Source organism: Geotrypetes seraphini, chromosome 10 (genome assembly GCF_902459505.1).
Source record: "Geotrypetes seraphini chromosome 10, aGeoSer1.1, whole genome shotgun sequence".
Lineage (NCBI taxonomy): Eukaryota > Metazoa > Chordata > Amphibia > Gymnophiona > Dermophiidae > Geotrypetes > Geotrypetes seraphini.
The window spans coordinates 109894661-109914407 of NC_047093.1; the positions used below are offsets into that span (position 1 = coordinate 109894661).

The 19747-nt window shown below is 44.2% G+C and overlaps 1 protein-coding gene across 8 annotated transcripts in view; it reads right to left on the reverse strand.

Moving 5' to 3' along the window:
- Positions 1-19747, reverse strand: part of ZNF618 (zinc finger protein 618) — a 771796-nt gene that overhangs the window by 92785 nt on the left and 659264 nt on the right. For 7 of the 8 annotated variants that reach the window (XM_033960461.1, XM_033960460.1, XM_033960459.1 and 4 more), the window contains one exon: positions 2478-2522. The exons of the other annotated variant lie outside the window; for it this stretch is intronic. In XM_033960461.1, coding sequence (XP_033816352.1) covers positions 2478-2522 — 45 coding nt within the window. The remainder of the gene's footprint in view (positions 1-2477; positions 2523-19747) is intronic. 8 annotated transcript variants of the gene reach the window in all.

Below are 19747 nucleotides of genomic sequence, written 5' to 3' on the forward strand. Positions count from 1 at the left end.
TCCGTCGGCCAGGAAGCCCAGCTGATAGTAACAGCTGTGAAGCCTGCTCTGCCAAAACCTATCCGTGTCTCAGCTAGGTAAGCTGAAACGTTTGAGAAATTCAGTGCTAGGTTTTGGAACTGTAATTACTCTGGCTGTATTCACAAGGTGTGCAAAGTTTGAAAGTTTATTTTCCTGATATTTTTCATTTACCTTTACCCCTGGTGAAGAGGAGATTCACATTTCCTGCACAGCTAAGTCCGTGTGAAGTTACTTTGTGCTGTATTTGACATCTAGCAAAGTCTCTGTTTGGAAGGAAAGATCTCAGCTTAAAAATGAAGTGGCCAGAAGTTATGGTAAAAGCAGATAGCGTAGCTGGTTTTAAGAAAGGTTTGGATAAATTCCTGGAGGAAAAGTCCATAGTCTGTTATTAAGATATGGGGGAAACATCTGCTTGCCCTGGATCGGTAGCATGGAATGTTGCTACTTTTTGGGTTTTGACCAGGTACTGGTGACCTGGATTGGCTTCCATGAGAATGGGTTACTGGGCATGATGGACCATTGGTCTGACCCAGTTAGGCTATTCTTATGTTATGTTCTCATCTGTAGGGGTCTTTGTTTTCACTTCTTATTTTAATGTATTTTTTTTCTGAGAACTTATCAGTGTTTTTTATAATGGGAACAAAAATGGAAGAGAATTAATGTGTGTGGAATGGGGGGGGGGTGTAACTAATTTCTTCAGCTAAATAATTCAATCCACCTCAACCAGACATAGGAGAACTCACGCACCATTCACACACCCTCCAACCAAAAACGTCAAAAGAAAAAAACAGATCGACAACCTCCAAGCCATTCGAGCTGCAACACTCGACCCCCAACTCTACAACCTATTGACCTCGACCACAAACTACAAAACCTTCAAAAAAGAAATAAAAACCCTTCTATTCAAAAAACACATAAAACCGAACTAACACAATCAGAACTGTCCCAAGCATCACCTGCAACTACTCCATATGTACTTCTGATGTCATGACAATTCAGACATAATTTATGTTATGTTATGGTATGTTTGGAATAATGGTTACATATATGAGGTTCAATAAAAGAAAATTTTCACTTCCTGTTTCTATTATGACCATTTATTCAGTTTCATGGTTATTACAAAAAATATTTTTTTACATGGGGGGGTGTCAAAAAATTATGGGCCCCGGGTGCCACAAACCCTAGGTACGCCACTGTCTCAGCTAGGTAAGCTGAAACGTTTGAGAAATTCATTACTAGGTTTGGGAACTGTAATTACTCTGGCGGTGTTCACAAGGTGTTTGCAAAGTTTGAAAGTTTATTTTCCTGATATTTTTCATTTACCTTTACCGCTGGTGAAGAGGACTGTAGTTAGACTGAAAAGTCCAGGGTATTGAACTGTATGTGGCATTTGTAGCAAGCCATTCTGACAACTGCAAGCTATTTTGTGTTTTATATTTTTTGCCATGACATGCGGGTGGCTGATGGTATTCAGACCCCCGGGTTCAATAAAGTACACGAACATTCTTTTGTAACAAGACTTACCTGTGTGGTCTTCTCTTTACAAGCTACTCTCAGTGTGGCCTGGCAGACTAGGCAGGCGCCTAGGTCTGTTATAACCTGAAAAGCCTTCCTCCAACCTGAGGAGGCCACGCTGACAGGCCAGAACTCAACACACCTAATCCCTCTGCTGGTTAGAGCAAGGGATAAGTGTGTCACAATGCACATAGATCTCATGCATATTCATTGGGGGAATCCTGAAAACCTGACTAGATTGCAGCCCTCAAGGAGGGACTTTGAAACCTCTGTTCTAGGCAGTTTTGACTTGGACAAAAAGTTGGATGAAATGGACGATTTAGCGGCTTGGATGATCAGATTGGCAGGACGTATACTTAGACGATTTTCAAAACGGAAAAAAATTTGGACGTATTTTTCGAAAATGTGTCCTAAGCTATTTTTTAGTTTGAACGACTTCTGACTTAGACGAAAACGGATTTAGACGTTCCTTTCAATTATGCCCCTCCATGTGTTTTTTTATTACAAATATCAATATGTTATAAAATTCAGAAGTAAGGTGGTAATGGTAGAAGGAACATAAACCAAGTGAAAATTAAACATGAATTTATAAAAATAAAAAAGGGTCCAGTAACAATTGGATACTTACAGCTCTAGGGCTATGAGAGTAATTGAGCCCTGAGTGATATCGCTGAGGTCCTGGGGAATGGTGATCTGAGAGCTTCTACAGTGGAATAAGTATTTTAAATTTACCCTACATAACCTTGATCTACTTCTTTATTTTCTTCAAATACTCCTGCTTATACAAACATTACAGTATTCACACTAGTCAATCTCATACAAATGTTATCAGCACAATCTTGCTCCAAAACAAAACAATTCATTTACAACAGAAAGGAAATTGTATGGCATAATGCATGGTACAGCATATAACAATATGTGAAAACAATACTTAGACTTACTTTGTAATAATGGAAAAGGATTTGATATCTGGGAGCTGGCAGCTTCTAGAAGAGAAGCACAAATTACAGTATTAAATTCAAAATCCTAACCTCATTGTCTATCTTGTTTTGTGTTTTTCCAACCAAAGAAAGCCTAGAGAAAGCTGCAGCATATTTCACATTACTGTACAGACACAGAATTGGGGTAATCTCTGAAATATAGCACAATAAATAACTGTAGGTGAAAAAAAATGGAACAAGGGAATTCAGTATTTAAAATTGACTGGGAGTACAATCTGAAACAAAACACAACAGTTAATAGTATAATGAAGAAAAGAATAAGGGAATACAATATTTGAATTCTTTAGGAGCAGTTTTGCTACATATCAAACAGCATACTATGGTCTTTCTTGACAACAACTTTTGAGAGGGAGGCCATGTTTTTGTTTCTGAACCAAGGACCACATCGATAAATTCAAGACAAATTTAAAAACATTCTTATTTCAAGATGCATTCTACTGCTCTTGATCCTTCTCATCTTCAAATCAGCCAACCAGTTTTAAGAAGTGATCCCATCCCCAATGTTTTATCAGTTTCCCTTCCATTTCCTTTCAACCTTTTTTTTTTTTTAGTTTTTAACCTCTAATAATGTAACTTTATCCCCCACTTCCTTTCTTTTCTTTATCATCACTTTCCAGTTCTTCTTGTCAATGTCTTCAATGTTCACTTCCCTTCCTCTCTTTAAACTTAATCCCTACTGGTATTATTTTTATTCTTCTTTTAAAATTTTATTGCAAACTGGCTAGATTCCTGCAGATGGTCGGTATATTAAAAATTAATAAACTTGAAACTTGAATGGTAGGTTTTCAAAAGGGGTGGACCAAGGACTACTTCAGAATGGTAGGTTTTCAAAAAATCAGAAAATTTTGTTTTGCTTTCTTTTGGGGATGTGTGTATGTCAGTTTGCAATAATGAAAGATTAGGTTTCTTACCTCTGCTAATCTTCCTTCTTGTAGATCTTCTCTGGAGGCTGAACTGGAGGGTTCTTGTATGTCTGGTAGCTTCAGCTGCAGGGCAACTAAAAGATGATCCCTTCCCTTTGGGCTACCTGCCCGGGAGCTTCCTGATATGCTCAGTTAGTAGAAAAGCCATGTGGACCTATAACAACAGGAAACAAAAGAAAAGAAAGAGAGGGCGCGGGAACTCCCGCTACCAGTCAATTCTGCTCAAGAAATCATTATATGAAAAACTACGGCCAAAAAAGGCCAACTGGAATCAAACACATAATGTAAACATTATAAAACTGCAAAACATAGGAAGTAGACACAGCCTGAAGATTAGAAGGGGCACCCCACCAACCCTTAAACCTTAGAAAGTGGAATACACATGTAATTCTTAGAGAGGCTGGTCAAAGAGAGAAATACAGCTTACCAGTTACTGAAGAAGCGACCTGCGAATTGGACAAAACAGATAGGCAGGAGTTCAGCCTCCAGAGAAGACCTACAAGAAGGAAGAGTAGCAGAGGTAAGAAATCACGAGAAAAGAAGCGCCAAAGGCCATAACACCCTTAACTGCCACATCAAGCTCGTAAAACCTGGAAAAGGTATGAACGGAAGCCCATGGAGCCGCCCAACAAAACTCCTCAGGAAAGACCGTATGAGATTCAGCCTACGAGGAAGCCATTCTACTGGTAGAGTGAGCCTTCACCCCCAGAGGAGGCTACTTCCCCGCCGCAAATCCCCGCCACCACATATCCAACGCAAAATGCTAGTCTTGGAAGTGGGCTGACCCCCAACGCGCGGGGCCTGGCAGGACAAACAGATGGTCCGACAGACGGAAGATGTTAGTGGCCTCAAGGCATCCCAAAAGGAGACGCCGCACATCCAGAGACCGCACAACACGGTCCTGAGACTTGGAACCTGAAGGAACAAAGGCTGGCAAATGAACTTCCTGGTTGACGTGGAAAGTGGAAACCACTTTCTGAAGAGAAGAAGGCACAGTCTTCAAAATCACCGTAGACTCCATGATGTGAAGAAAAGTATCTCTGCACGACAAAGCCTGAAGCGTGGACACTCGCTGTGCTGATGTGACGGCTTCCAGGTAGACAGTCTTAATGGCAAGATCTTTCAGAAAGATTCCTTCCAAGGGTTCATAAGGCGGATGAGTCAGGGAGCGTAGGACCAAATTCAGGTTCCAGGATGGGCAAGACAGATGCAAGGGAGGCCTCAGCCTCCTGGCCCCCCTCAAGAACCGGACAACATCCGGGTGAGAAGCCAGAGAACCCCTGAATGAAGAGGGACTCAAACAGGAGAGACCCGCAATCTGAACACGCAGAGAAGAGACCACCAGACCCTTCCTGAGGCCATCCTGCAGGAAGTCTAGAACATAAGCCACCGATGGGACCAAAGGGTCCACCTGAAGTCCCGCACACCAAGCCTAAAAACACCTCCAGGTTTTCGCATAGGCCGATACTGTCGATTCCGCTTGTTCAGGAGGACCACGGCGATAACCACAGAAGAATAACCCCTGGTCGTCAAGGCTGTCCGCTCTAGCGCCAGGCCAGAAGACCAAAGTGGTCCGGATCTTGAAGTGCAAATGGTTCCTGTGTGAGCAACCACCGATGCTAAGGAAGACGCAGACCGCTTCCGGAGCTCAATCTCAAAAGGTCTGTGTACCAAGGTTTTCTGGGCCAGTCCGGAGCCACAAGGACCGGCGCAAAATGTGCCCTATCATGGGCCATGGAGGAAAGATGTACAGAAGTTCTCCTGTGGGCCAAGATTGAACCAGAGCGTCGAGTCTGATGCTGCCGACCTCTTGTTGGCGGCAGAAGAATCTGTCTGCCGTCCTGGTCACTGATTATGCCATCAGATCGAAGGTGGAATGACCCCAGCGGTGCACTATGTCCTCGAACGCCAGCCTTGACAGAGACTATTCTTCCTGGTCCAGAGTCTGGTGACTGAGGAAGTCTGCCTGAACATTGTCGACGCCGACCACATGAGCTGCGGCTAAACCCCAGCAATGAGCATCTGAGCCTCCAATCCCAGCCGGGGACTCCTCGTGTCCCCTGGACGGTTGACATAGGCAACAGCCGTCGCATAGTTCAACAACACCCGGACAGCCTTCCGGTGGAGACTCCTTTGGAATCATAGCAGAGCTAACCAGATCGCTCATAGCTCCAGCCGATTGAAAACATCGGCTCTCTTTCAACATCCCACAGCTCTGGACTGGAATGGACTTGGCGAACTGCCAAGCGACCCTGCTTCCACGAAGGGGCTCTGATCAGCCAGTCGTCAAGGTAGGGATGCACTATCACACCCAGAGATCGCAGATGGGCAGCCACCAACACCATGAGCTTGGTAAAAGTTCTGGGCACTGATGCTATACCAAAGGGTAGTGCTGCAAACTGGAAATGCCTCCCGAGAACATGAAACCTCAGGAACCTCCGATAATCTGGGAATATCGGGATTTGGAGATACGTTTCCGAGATCCAAGGAAGCAAAAAACTCCCTGGGTGCCACTGCTATGACTTAATGCACAGGGTCCATACGTAAATGCAGAACTCGCCAAAATGCATGCACCGCTTACAGGTCCAGAATCGGTCTACAAACGGAGTCCTTCTGTGGCACGATGAAGTAAATTGAGTATCTCCCGGATCCCAAGTCACCCCATGGGATTTGCTCCATGTCCGCCAAATCCAGTAACTGGCGCACCGTAGCACGCAGCTTGCTGGCCCTGTCTGGATAACCCTCGGGAGAGGACAGGAAGAAGTCCGGCAGCAGCCGGAAGAACTGCAATCGAAGACCATCCTTTAAAACCTCTAAGACTCACTGGTCCTAGGTTACCTTTAGCCATTCTGAGAGGAAAGCTGCCCCCCCCCCAATTCAGGGAGGCCTTGCCAGAGACCTAGCATCATAAATTTATCTTAGAAAGGACAGAATATCGAGAGTTGGAAGGCTATTGGTGTGCTTCACCTCCAAAGTGAGGTCTATAGGACGCTCCAAAACACCACCCCGCCACAAGGGGTCCAGCATACTGAGATTCTCCAGAAGGGCCAAAAAATTAGCAGTTTCGTCCCCCTGGCTTACGGTCCTGCACACTTGCCATCAGGTCAACCAAACCCTGGCCAAATAAGGGCAAATCTTTGAAGGATAAGTCGTTCAGCGCAGTTTTGGATGAAGAATCACCTGCCCACTGGCAAAACCATAACAAAATATCACAGAGTACAGCTGCCAAATAATTCACTCCTGAAACCAGAAAGTCGAGATCATGAAGGACAACCTCCTCAGGAACCTGACGAAGTTTAGTATGACATACCTGGGCCAAGAATGAAGTGGCTGTTGCAGCTCGCACTCCTCCCACAGCGGAATCAAAAGACACTTCAGAACAAAATCTAGTCTTCGGTCCTGGACATCCTTCAGGAAAACCCCTCCAGCCGAGGGCAAGGACGTACGTTTAGTGACCTGAGCCACCGCCAAATTCCCCTCGGCGGGACTATGCACTTGGAAATTCCGAAACCATGGGCACAATTTAGCCCTGGCCCTAGCCACTTCAGGGGACCCTCCGGGGCCCCCCAACTTCCAAGAGTATTTCCACCGAGTCTGCGTGAACTGGAATGCAGCGGAGAGCGGGTGTGGAGAACACATGACAGAACACTCCGCCTGAACTGTTGAGTCTAAGTCAAGTCCCAATGTCCGCAGGGATTCAGAGAGAAAATCAGAAAGGCAACTGGACTTAGCCTGCACACCATCTGATCCTCTCCCACATCGTGGGACTCAGTATTCTGGGAATCCCCAAGATTCACTAAGCTAGCCATGTCAGCAGGGCCTGCCAAAAAGCCGTGCAACAGCAATGGCATAACAATTGACACAGGCACTGAGACAATAGCGGGAAGCTGCCGCTGGCTTTCAGGCGGACCAGCAAGGGAGCAGATTGACATACTGGAATCAAAAGGCTGCACAGACTGCCTCACCGTAGTCTGATAGAGAGACACAGGCATAGCCCGCTTTCTCATGAAAGCCTGAGACATCATATCCTTAAATTCTGGCGGAAATTAGTCCCCGGTGGCCAGAGCTGATGAGCGGGACTCAGATTTGAAATGGTTTGAAGACTTATGAGACTTTCCCTGGAACTGCCCTTGCATTTCGCGAAAGTGCCCTTCTTGCCCAATTTCGGCATCCCAGACGCTGGAATCGCATCTCTGTCGCAATCGGAGGAAAGCAGGGCATCTCTGGAGGAGGATAGTGCGGAATCCATGCACGGTTGACACCCCATGCCGGCCGTGGTGCACAGAATACACGGCTGCAAAACCGCAAGCCATCCGCCGCATTTACTGCATGAATCCATGCCATCCTGTCCTGAGGTGGCTATCTGTGAAGTTTGGAGCAAAAATAACACTTCTAAGTCAAAAAATATAGTTTTAAAGACTAAAGAAAATCTAAGATGGCTGCCGCGGGTGCCAATTTTGACAGAAAATACACAATGCAAGCATAGGGACATCAGTACCTCAGGAGCTGATTAAATGGATTTTTCAGGTCTTCTGACCGCCTCAGCTTCCCTGTCACCTGTGACACACTTATCCCTTGCTCTAAACAGCAGAGAGATTAGGTGTGTTGAGTTCCGGCCTGTCAGCGTGGCCTCCTCAGGTTGGAGGAAGGCTTTTCAGGTTATAACAGACCTAGGCGCCTGCCTAGTCTGCCAGGCCACACTGAGAGTAGCTTGTAAAGAGAAGACCACACAGACTATGGACTTTTCCTCCAGGAATTTATCCAAACCTTTCTTAAAACCAGCTACGCTATCTGCTTTTACCATAACTTCTGGCCACTTCATTTTTAAACTGAGATCTTTCCTTCCAAACAGAGACTTTGCTAGATGTCAAATACAGCACAAAGTAACTTCACACGGACTTAGCTGTGCAGGAAATGTGAATCTCCTCATACACCCACCATATAGTGCAAAAATGTGCAAAGGTCTGGTTTTTTCTTTCGATCACTACATAGACTAATGCCACACAAGCAGCGCTGTTACAAACATATTCTGTAGGTCAGTGCTAAGGTTAACAAAGTTTCCTTCCTTGGACCAGAAGGAGATACTGACAAACCATTGGAAGAGATCCCAAAACAACTACCCAGGAACAACACCCAAAGACCCACTCAGTGTGTGAACCAGTTGAGTGGAATGGACTAACTGGGGGGGTGGAAATGGGCCCGGAGTTTGCTCAGCAGAATTTCCCAGATCAACTCTTCCTCTCAACACATTGACACGCTGCCGCCACCACCACTAGGAACACCTCACCGGGTAGGCCAGCAATGCTATAAACTTTATAGAACACATTATTATATTTTCTTATAAAGCACATATTTTAACTGAACTCTCTAACATCCTCAGCCTTTCCATTCACAAAAATAGAAGGAAGAAAAGTTCCCATTTCCTGCTGTCTCATGTCCCCGGCCTATACAATATTTTTCTTCTGCAGAGTGAAGACCCTTCAAAAATCTGACCAAATCCCTTAATAACGCAGGAAAATGCTAAAAACTGTGATTTTAGGTTTTTAAAGGTGTGGGGGGGGGGGACCAGGGCATGTAGGGAAACCTCCCATATCCCCATTTTGAGCACCCCCCAATGAGCTGCAATGCATTTCAATGGCAGCCAGCAATACACAATGCAAGCATAGGGAGATCAGTACCTCAGGAGCTGATTAAATGGATTTTTCAGGTCTTCTGACCGCCTCAGCTTCCCTGTCACCTGTGACACACTTATCCCTTGCTCTAACCAGCAGAGGGATTAGGTGTGTTGAGTTCTGGCCTGTCAGCGTGGCCTCCTCAGGTTGGAGGAAGGCTTTTCAGGTTATAACAGACCTAGGCGCCTGCCTAGTCTGCAAGGCCACACTGAGAGTAGCTTGTAAAGAGAAGACCACACAGGTAAGTCTTGTTACAAAAGAATGTTCGTGTACTTTATTGAACCCGGGGGTCTGAATACCATCAGCCACCCGCATGTCATGGCAAAAAATATAAAACACAAAATAGCTTGCAGTTGTCAGAATGGCTTGCTACAAATGCCACATACAGTTCAATACCCTGGACTTTTCAGTCTAACTACAGTCCTCTTCACCAGCGGTAAAGGTAAATGAAAAATATCAGGAAAATAAACTTTCAAATTTTGCAAACACCTTGTGAACACCGCCAGAGTAATTACAGTTCCCAAACCTAGTAATGAATTTCTCAAACGTTTCAGCTTACCTAGCTGAGACAGTGGCATACCTAGGGTATGTGGCACCCGGGGCCCATAATTTTTTGACACCTCCCCATGTAAAAAAATATTTTTTGTAATAACCATGAAACTGAATAAATGGTCATAATAGAAACAGGAAGTGAAAATTTTCTTTTATTGAACCTCATATATGTAACCATTATTCCAAACATACCATAACATAACATAAATTATGTCTGAATTGTCATGACATCAGAAGTACATATGGAGTAGTTGCAGGTGATGCTTGGGACAGTTCTGATTGTGTTAGTTCGGTTTTATGTGTTTTTTGAATAGAAGGGTTTTTATTTCTTTTTTGAAGGTTTTGTAGTTTGTGGTCGAGGTCAATAGGTTGTAGAGTTGGGGGTCGAGTGTTGCAGCTCGAATGGCTTGGAGGTTGTCGAACTGTATTTTTCTTTTGACGTTTTTGGTTGGAGGGTGTGTGAATGGTGCGTGAGTTCTCCTATGTCTGGTTGAGGTGGATTGAATTATTTAGCTGAAGAAATTAGTTATCCCCCCCCATTCCACACACATTAATTCTCTTCCATTTTTGTTCCCATTATAAAAAACACTGATAAGTTCTCAGAAAAAAAATACATTAAAATAAGAAATGAAAACAAAGGCCCCTACAGATGAGAACATAACATAAGAATAGCCTAACTGGGTCAGACCAATGGTCCATCATGCCCTGTAACCCATTCTCTTGGAAGCCAATCCAGGTCACCAGTACCTGGTCAAAACTCAAAGAGTAGCAACATTCCATGCTACCGATCCAGGGCAAGCAGATGTTTCCCCCATGTCTTAATAATAGACTATGGACTTTTCCTCCAGGAATTTATCCAAACCTTTCTTAAAACCAGCTACGCTATCTGCTTTTACCATAACTTCTGGCCACTTCATTTTTAAGCTGAGTTCTTTCCTTCCAAACAGAGACTTTGCTAGATGTCAAATACAGCACAAAGTAACTTCACACGGACTTAGCTGTGCAGGAAATGTGAATCTCCTCATACACTCACCATATAGTGCAAAAATGTGCAAAGGTCTGTTTTTTTCTTTCGATCACTACATAGACTAATGCCACACAAGCAGCGCTGTTACAAACATATTCTGTAGGTCAGTGCTAAGGTTAACAAAGTTTCCTTCCTTGGACCAGAAGGAGATACTGACAAACCACTGGAAGAGATCCCAAAACAACTACCCAGGAACAACACCCAAAGACCCACTCAGTGTGTGAACCAGTTGAGTGGAGTGGACTAACTGGGGGGTGGAAATGGGCCCGGAGTTTGCTCAGCAGAATTTCCCAGATCAACTCTTCCTCTCAACACATTGACACGCTGCCGCCACCACCACTAGGAACACCTCACCGGGTAGGCCAGCAATGCTATAAACTTTATAGAACACATTATTATATTTTCTTATAAAGCACATATTTTAACTGAACTCTCTGACATCCTCAGCCTTTCCATTCCAAAAATTAGAAGGAAGAAAAGTTCCCATTTCCTGCTGTCTCATGTCCCCGGCCTATACAATATTTTTCTTCTGCAGAGTGCAGACCCTTCAAAAATCTGACCAAATCCTCATTTCACTTGCATTATAAAGTACTGAGGATGCCATCTCTCCCCAATCCCAGGTCCTAAAGTCTAATACAGTAGCGCAAACTAGTGCTGCCAGATTCAGGAAAAAATTTTTTGATTCGATTCAGCCTATTGAATTGGTTTATCGATTCGATTTTCCTGCCCAATTGGGTGTTTTTTTCAAACATCCTGGTGGGTTTATTTTATAGCTTTTTCACCCCCCCCCCTTTGGTTTCTCCTAACCACACTGGTGCTGTGGTGTAAATAAAATAAAGAAACAAAAGGACTTTTCCTCTCTCTGTTAAATCCTAGCACCCCCCCTTGAAGGCCTGCCTGTTTCCCTTGAAGGCCTGCCCCCCCTGAAGGCCTGTCCCCCCCTTGAAGGCCTGCACCCCCCTGAAGGCCTGCACCCCCCCGAAGGCCTGCAGCCCCCCCGAAGGCCTGCCTGCCTGTTCCCCTCGAAGGCCTGCACGCCCCACGAAGGCCTGTCCCCCCCTTGAAGGCTGTGCCCTCCCTGGAAGGCCTGTCCCCCCTAAGGCCTGCAAACCCCTCCCCCTGCGGCCTGTCACCCCCCCCGAAGGCTTGTCCCCCCCTTTGAAGGCTTGCCTGCCTGTTTTCCATGAAGGCCTGTCCCCCTGAAGGCCTGTCTCCCCCCCTCCATAAGGTCTGCCTGCCCGCCCCACCCTGAAGGCCTGCTGCCCCTCCCACTACCTCGAAGGACCGCTCGGCCCCACCACCACGAAGCACTGCTCATTCCCCCAGCCTCCACGCTTCAGTCCCTGAGGAAACAGCCTGCAGCAAGATCGCGCGATGCCAGCGATCTTTGCTTGCTTCGGCTGTTTCCTCCGCCGCGGTCCCGCCCCTCCTCTGACGTCAGAGGAGGGGCAGGACCGTGGCAGAGGAAACAGCCGAAGCAGGCAAAGATCGCTGGCATCGCGATCTTGCTGCAGGCTGTTTCCAGACGCGACACCCGGCGCAGGGGGTGGGGAACCGGACCGGACCAGGAGCACCCCCTCAGGGCTTGGCACCCGGGGCGGACCGCCCCCCATGCCCCCCCCTTGGTACGCCACTGAGCTGAGACACGGATAGGTTTTGCAGAGCAGGCTTCACAGCTCGTTACTATCAGCTGGGCTTCCTAGCCAGGGAACATAGCATGACATTAGGTAAGCTGTGAACTTTACTTAGGTTTTCACACGGAGCCTTCACACCCATATAGATAAAGTCCCTTGAACAAACAATGCTCTCCGGGCAGTCACACAGTGTAAAGGAGAGATTTTCCTGCTCTCCCCCTAATCACTGTCAGCTGGGCTTGGGTTACAGGAGCCAGCACAAGCACAGCCTTGCTTCCTTCCCCTTAGCAACTAACCTCCATGTCAGTGGGTAAATAGCCAGCTTCCAGCAGTGGTTCAGAGACGTCCATAGCCTCTGTCTGCTCAGCAGCCTCTGGGGTGGAGCTGAGGTAGTCCTCGGTCATCTCCACGTCCTCACTGCTGCGGGCTGGAGGAGAGAGACTTTTCCCCTCATCTGCCTCCAAGCCTTGCTGCTTCTGCCGCTGCCTGAGCTCGACAGCTCTAGCTCCGTCCCGGCTTTCCCTGCTCTCCTTACTGTGATCCCATGCTCTGTTCTTATGTGAGTTAAAGCCCCACCCCTCTCTCCTAGGAGCAGCTGTGTTAGGCAGGAAATCCCTAGGGAAATAATCCAGCTTTCTCCTAGGCTGGTAATGAGCATACCTTCCAGCATTGGGACTCCTCAATAAGAGTACTATCAGGCTTTCTAGAGTACCTGTACTGAGATGGCGCTCTCTGCTGGATATTCCCTATGCTCATGCCTCTCCTGCTCTACCTCACTGTCTGAGGGGTAGTCAGCCAAATCCAAACCTTTACTTTTAACCTGGTCAGCCCTTCTGACCAGGGACCGTGTTCTGCTTTTATCCCTTACAGGGACAAAACTGGCCACAGGTTTGTCACACACCTCAGATCCTGACCACCAGGACCCCTCAGGGAAATCATGGAAGACATATGGTGCGGTTCTGATCCCGGCGTACTTCCTCGGAACCGTAGCAGCCTGTGCTCTACCCCTTTGCGGATGAACTAGGGAAGAGACTGCTCCCGATCCTGGAGACCTGATCCAATCTGCAGGCTGTCTAGAGGGCTTACTGCAGTTTCCTCCAGAAGCAGACAAAATTTAAAATGTCTGCAATCTCCTGCCGAAGGATCACTCGCACAGAGATGATCTGCAGCACGTGGTCAAACCCGCAAAATAAATCAAAAAGGACTAGGAATTGAAAACAAATCACGAGCAGAATTAATTTCAACCAAGTAGTGAAGCTACAGGAACAAACTGAGCATGTCAGGAAGCTTCCAGGCAGGTAGCCCAAAGGAGAGGGATCATCTTTCAGTTGCCCCGCAGCTGATGCTATCAGACATACAAGAAGCCTCCAGTTCAGCCTCTAGAGAGACTGTACAAGAATGCATGTTATTATAAAATGAAATGATATAAAATGTATATCCCTAGCTTTCAGTAGCTTTCTGAAGACTATTAGATTAAGTTCTACCCTGACATTCAGTGGAAGGAATTCAGAGGGTTGGGATTGATCCTGAGAAAAGTTTATTTCAAATACTTGTGAGATAGATGTCTTAGGGTGTAAGGATGACTATTTGGGTTTGTGGTGGTGAGTGCAGAAAGGTTATCTTTGGGTTGCGAGATGGATGTGATAGAGTGGTACACATCCTTTTAAGCCTTAAAAGAAGAATACCAAACTTAAGCTCAACACAGTATTGGAAACTACTGTAGAGATTTTAGGATTGGGTGATCCTTTAAAATCTCATGCTTGCAATTAGTAGCACCTGAGCTGCTGACTGAGAATTTGTTTAGGGATTCAAATGTAGAACAAGTTGCAGTAATGGTTATGATTTATTAAGTCTTGCTATACTGCCACTGCAAGGACAATCCAAGCAGTTTAAGGTCTAAGGAGAAACGCAAGGAACTACAATACAAGGAGACCAGAGTTCAGAAAAAAACAAATGGTAGTAGCAATAGGCATACAATTAGAACCACAAAGCAGTCAGAGGTCCACCACATCTGGGAAAGCCATGGAACACAAGTAAATTTTAAGGCTGATCAAAACTTAGGGAAAGACTGCTCAGCATGAAGAGAGAGTGGGAGGGAATTCCACACAGAGGGAGTTAAAAGAAAAAAGCTCCTTGCTTGGTCCATCCAGTCTGCTCAACAAGTTGGCCAGAGCTGTACCTGGCACTCTACATAGTTTAAACTTTTTCATGATTAAATACTGGCATCATAAACAGGAAGGTTGGCAACTTACCACCTTGCCAAACTCAAACAATTTTGTACTAGCTATTTCACACAGCCTTCAACTTTGTGGATCACTCCCTTATCACTAAGCTTTCAACACTTGGAATAACTGGTACAGTACAAGCCTGGTTTTCCTCCTTTTTGTGAGACCATAGTTGTACGGTAGTTACCCTCTTATTTGCCTCCCCTCATGCCTCCCCCATGTCTCAGTCTTATCACCACTGCTCTTTAATTTATTCATCGGCCCACTAGCCACTCTCATTCAATCATATGGTACTCGTATTTCATTTCACATCTATGCTGCTGATATATTATTATTCCCACCTAACCCATCCAATCCTGACATTAGCCCACTACAACTTTGCCTGGATTTGATTGCTTACTGGCTTAGCAAACACAAACTAGTTCTAAACAAGGAAAAAACTGATAGCTTGCTGGTTCACTGGGGGGGGGGGGGGGGGTCTCTCTTCCCTTGATTTATCTCTTAATCTCTTTGGACATTCAATTTCACCAGTTAACACATTCCATTATCTTGGTATCATTTTTGATTCCCAACTCACCTTTATACCTCAGATTTCTGTTTTAAGTAGAGATGTGGGGTTTTTTTTACATTGCAGAAATGTATATATAGCATATCAATAATACAATACTACAACAGAATAAGCTGTGTACTCTCAAAACATAATAGGGTCAATTAACGTTATCATTGAAGTCCTTTCAGAACTCATCTAGAGGGGCTCACGTTTTAGTAAAATTAGCAATATTATTTTGCTTAATCGCTGTTATTTCCTATTAACAGAGATGGATCCACCATTCAAGGAAGTTAAGCTTAGATGTAAGAGATGTTTTACTATACTTCACCAGCGACACTATTTCAACCAAAACACTTCTCATTCTTTGATTCTTTCACTGATAACAACTAGACTTGATTACTGCCCATGATCAATTCTCAAGAAGCTTCAAACAATCCAAAACACTGCCATTAGACTTCTATGTCATGCTCGCAAATATGATCATGTTTCCCCACTATTTCAGCTTCAATACTAGCTTCCTATCAAACTGCGTATAATATTCAAACCTCACAGGACAGGTCTCCCAGATTATTTAGCATTTTTCATGATTCTTTATACTTCTGTTAGACTTCTCTGGCCATAATTGACCATCATTTAGTTTTGCTGTGTTCCAAATTGGCACAACTTGATACCACAAGATACCATGCTTTTTACTTTGCTGCCCCCTACCTCTGGAACTCTCTTCTACTCCACATCTGAGGCAAATTATCCTTTAAAACTTTTAAAGTTGCTCTTAAAAACTGGCTGCTCAACTCTGCATTTAAAATAAATCCAGACCCAATTTAAGCTTGGATATCTTGGCAATTAACGATTTTCTTGTTTCCTTTCCCATCTCCTTCCTTGACATTTCCTTTACTCTCTTCACTGTCAGGAATGCATGTACTCTGTCCTATAATTGTTGTTGTTCTTTTCAACTGAATATACATTTTAGATTTGTAAACTGCTGAGATCTATGTGATAGCTCTATGCGGTACAGCAAGTTTTAATAAACTATATAGACAGTTACATGATGCAGTCTTGGAACTTAACACCATGATACTGTTGCCTTCAACCTTAAGCATGTCTTCTCCTCCCGATACTGTTACTTTCATCTCTAAGAATGTCTTCACTTCTTTCACTGCTAACAAACATCGATTATTTGCTAATATCAACTTTATGATTCTACTCCCTCACCCCCCCCCCCCCCCGAGATATGCAGCACCTACTATCATCGTAAATCGCATGTAGACTCTATATGCGATTTACGGTTATAGTTTGAAGTGGAGTCTTGAAAATAGAAACTGAGCTGGTTGCTTGATTTGCACCTACTATCATGGCATATCATTTCAATGAGATAAAATATACTAATATTTAATCTCTCTCTCTCTGACAAATTGGAACACAGACTGTAGAAATCTGCCCAGGCCTGGTACTACTTCCCAAATACTGGAGTGGCCATCGAAGCCCACTCCAATGTTGATCCTGATTTGACTTCCTTATTTATAGGACCCAGACCATAGAAGTATACCCAGCATTGGTCTTACTTCCCGAACTTGCCCAGCAGGGAATTCCAGGTATCCACCGCCCTTTCTGTGATAATGCATTTACTGATGTTGCTCCTAAGTCCTCCACTTTGCAAACTCATCCCAAAACTTCTAGTTCTGACATTTACCGGTCTCTGAAAAAGATTAGTTTATATAGTAATTACTTTTAAGTAACATCTGTATTATATCCCCCCATCCCTCCCTTCCTTCCTCTATAGTATACATATTCAGATCTTCAAGTCTCTTTTCATACATCTTTTGGCACAAACCCTCTATCATTTTTGTCACTTTCCTTTGAACTACCTCAAGCCTTTTGATGTTCTTAGTGAGATATGGCTTCCAAAATAGAAAACAGTACTCTAAATGGGCCCTTACCTTCTTCTTTATTCTACTGGATATGCCTAACATTATCCTTGCTATGGCCACTGCCTTGTCACATTGGTCCCTTTCCCAGTATGTGCTTATCAGCCTTTTACCCCTAGCAAATAGAGCTATTTTGGGTTTCTACACCCCATGTGCATCACTTTGTATTAAATTTTGTCAACATTAGACTATTCTTCTGACTTGTTTAGATCACTTCTGAGGTTGCCCAATCTCTCTGGGATATCCACTCAGTTGTAAATCTTGTGTTGTCCCCAAAAAGATGAGTTTTCCTTCTAACCCTTTGGCAATGTTTCTCACAAATATATTGAACAGAATCAGCCCACATTTCAATCCTAAAGGCACTTCACTATTCATCTTTCTTTCCTCTAAATGAAATTTCATTCACTATCACCCACTGTTGTCTTGTCAGTTTCTAAACCAGTTCACCACTCTATGAGTCCTAATTTTATACCATTCAATTTCTTCAATGAGCCTCTTATAAGGAATTATGTCAAAGGCTTTGCTGAAATCCAAATAGATCGCATCCCGAGCATACCCTAAATTTTGTTCTATAGCCACCCAGGCAAAGATGATATATTCATTTGGAAAGATTTCCCTTTGGTCAAACCATGGTGACTCAGATCTTGTAAACCCAATGGATTACATGAAGTTCACTAACCTTTTCTTCAGCACTGCCTCCATTATTTGTCTAACCATCAAACTGAGGCTTACCAGCCTGTAGTTTGCCACTTCTCTGTCACTATTTTTCTAGTAGGTCCACATATGCTCTTCTGCAATCTGTGGAACATCCTCTGTTTCCAAATCTTGCCCTTTCCATATCATTCTCTACATAACTGTTTCTCAGCAGCTTTCAATCTTACAATTCCATTTCTAGCCATCCTCCCTTACCCAATGCACCTGAAGAAAGTACTGTCACCTTACTATCTCTAGCCATTTTTTCTTCCACCTGTGTTTTCACTAGCTGCACTTCTCTCTTCAATTCTTTGAGTTTTACGCAGTTTTCTTCTTGTTGTGTTCTTCTGCATTTCATAAATACCACCTTTATTCTTTCAGACACTTGTTTGGTAAACCATACCGTTTCCTTTTCCTCCTGGTTTTGTTTACTTTTCTTACATAAAGATCTGTTGCCTTGGAATACTGTGGAAGATGTTCGTGATTCAGATATTTATTTAGTCAACAAAATAATCCACATATGAAATAAATGCTGTGGAACCAACATGGTCCATGATTCGACTTAACTGCCTTCCTCAGGGGTCCAAGGTATATGGTTATATGACAAACAAGCGAATGTGGATATTTTATAGGTTGAAGAAATCAGCGTCTCTGCTGAAATTGCGAGTGAGATACTTGGGCAGCTACCATTAACAAAGACTCTATACTAGGCTTGAGCCAAGTTTCTGTAAGACAGGACCGAGTGGGAAGAACGTTGATGAGAGCACTTTTCCGACAGAAGAACTGACAGTTAAGACAAATGAATGAGAGGTGATGATGGTGGTCAATTCAGGAAACAGGAGTGTAATGGGAAGGGAATGAAGAAGGGACAGCTGCAGAAAGTAAGGAGATTTTAGGAAGGACAGAGATTGTCAAAAAGGTGGAGGGGTAGCTCTCTATGTGAAGATCGATATCAAGTGACTGAAATGCAAGGGACCTGGGGAGAGGAAGAAACGAAATGGATTGCTCTGAAAAGAGAAGATGGAACTTCGATCTACGTGGGTATAGTCTGCAGACCTCTGACAAATTGCAGCAAATTGATAAAGATCTGACTGCGGATATCCAAAAGTTTGGAAAGAAAGAGGAGGTGCTGCTGTTGAGAAATTTCAACCTGCTGGAAAATTCCATCTGTGGAATCGGAAAGAAGTAGGGAGAATGTGGATGCCTTTCAAGAAGTTCTGCTCAGACAAAAGGTGATGGAACCCAAGAGGGAGAAAGTGATATTGGATCTGGTCCTCACAAACAGGGAGAGTATTTCTAATGCTCGAGTGGGTACCCACCTGGGAAGTAGCGATTATCAAACGGTTTGGTTTGACATAACAGCTAAAATGGAGAGTGGCCGCACAAAACTTAAAAGTTCTAGATTTCAAACTTATGGACTTTAATAAAATGGTAGAGTGCCTGAAGAAAGCAGAACTATAAAAGGTTCAAATAAGAGTGACCAAGATGCTAAAGGGGATGGAATGTCTCTAATGTGAGGAAAGGATAAGATTAGGGCTCTTCAACTTGCAAGAGAGACTGCTGAGGGGAGATATTAGTGATGTGTACGCATTCTACACCACTCAGAATTTTGTAAAAGTGAATCTTTTTTTTATTCAATCCAAAATTACAAAGACTAGGCGACACTTAATGACATTACATGGAAATACTTTTAAAATAGGGTGAAATATTTTTGCACTCAAAGGTTGTTGTAACAATGTTGCTGTACAGAGAAATATTAGAGAAACTGGGCCTCTTCTCCCTCGAACAAAGGAGATTGAGAGGGGACATGATTGAAACATTGAAGGTACTGAAGGGAATAGACTTAGTAGATAAGGGCAGGTTGTTCACCCTCTCTAAGGCAGGGAGAATGAGAGGGCACTCTCTAAAGATGAAAGGGAATAGATTCCGTACGAACGTAAGGAAGTACTTCTTCACCCAGAGAGTGGTAGAAAACTGGAATGCTCTTCTGGAGTCTGTCATAGGGGAAA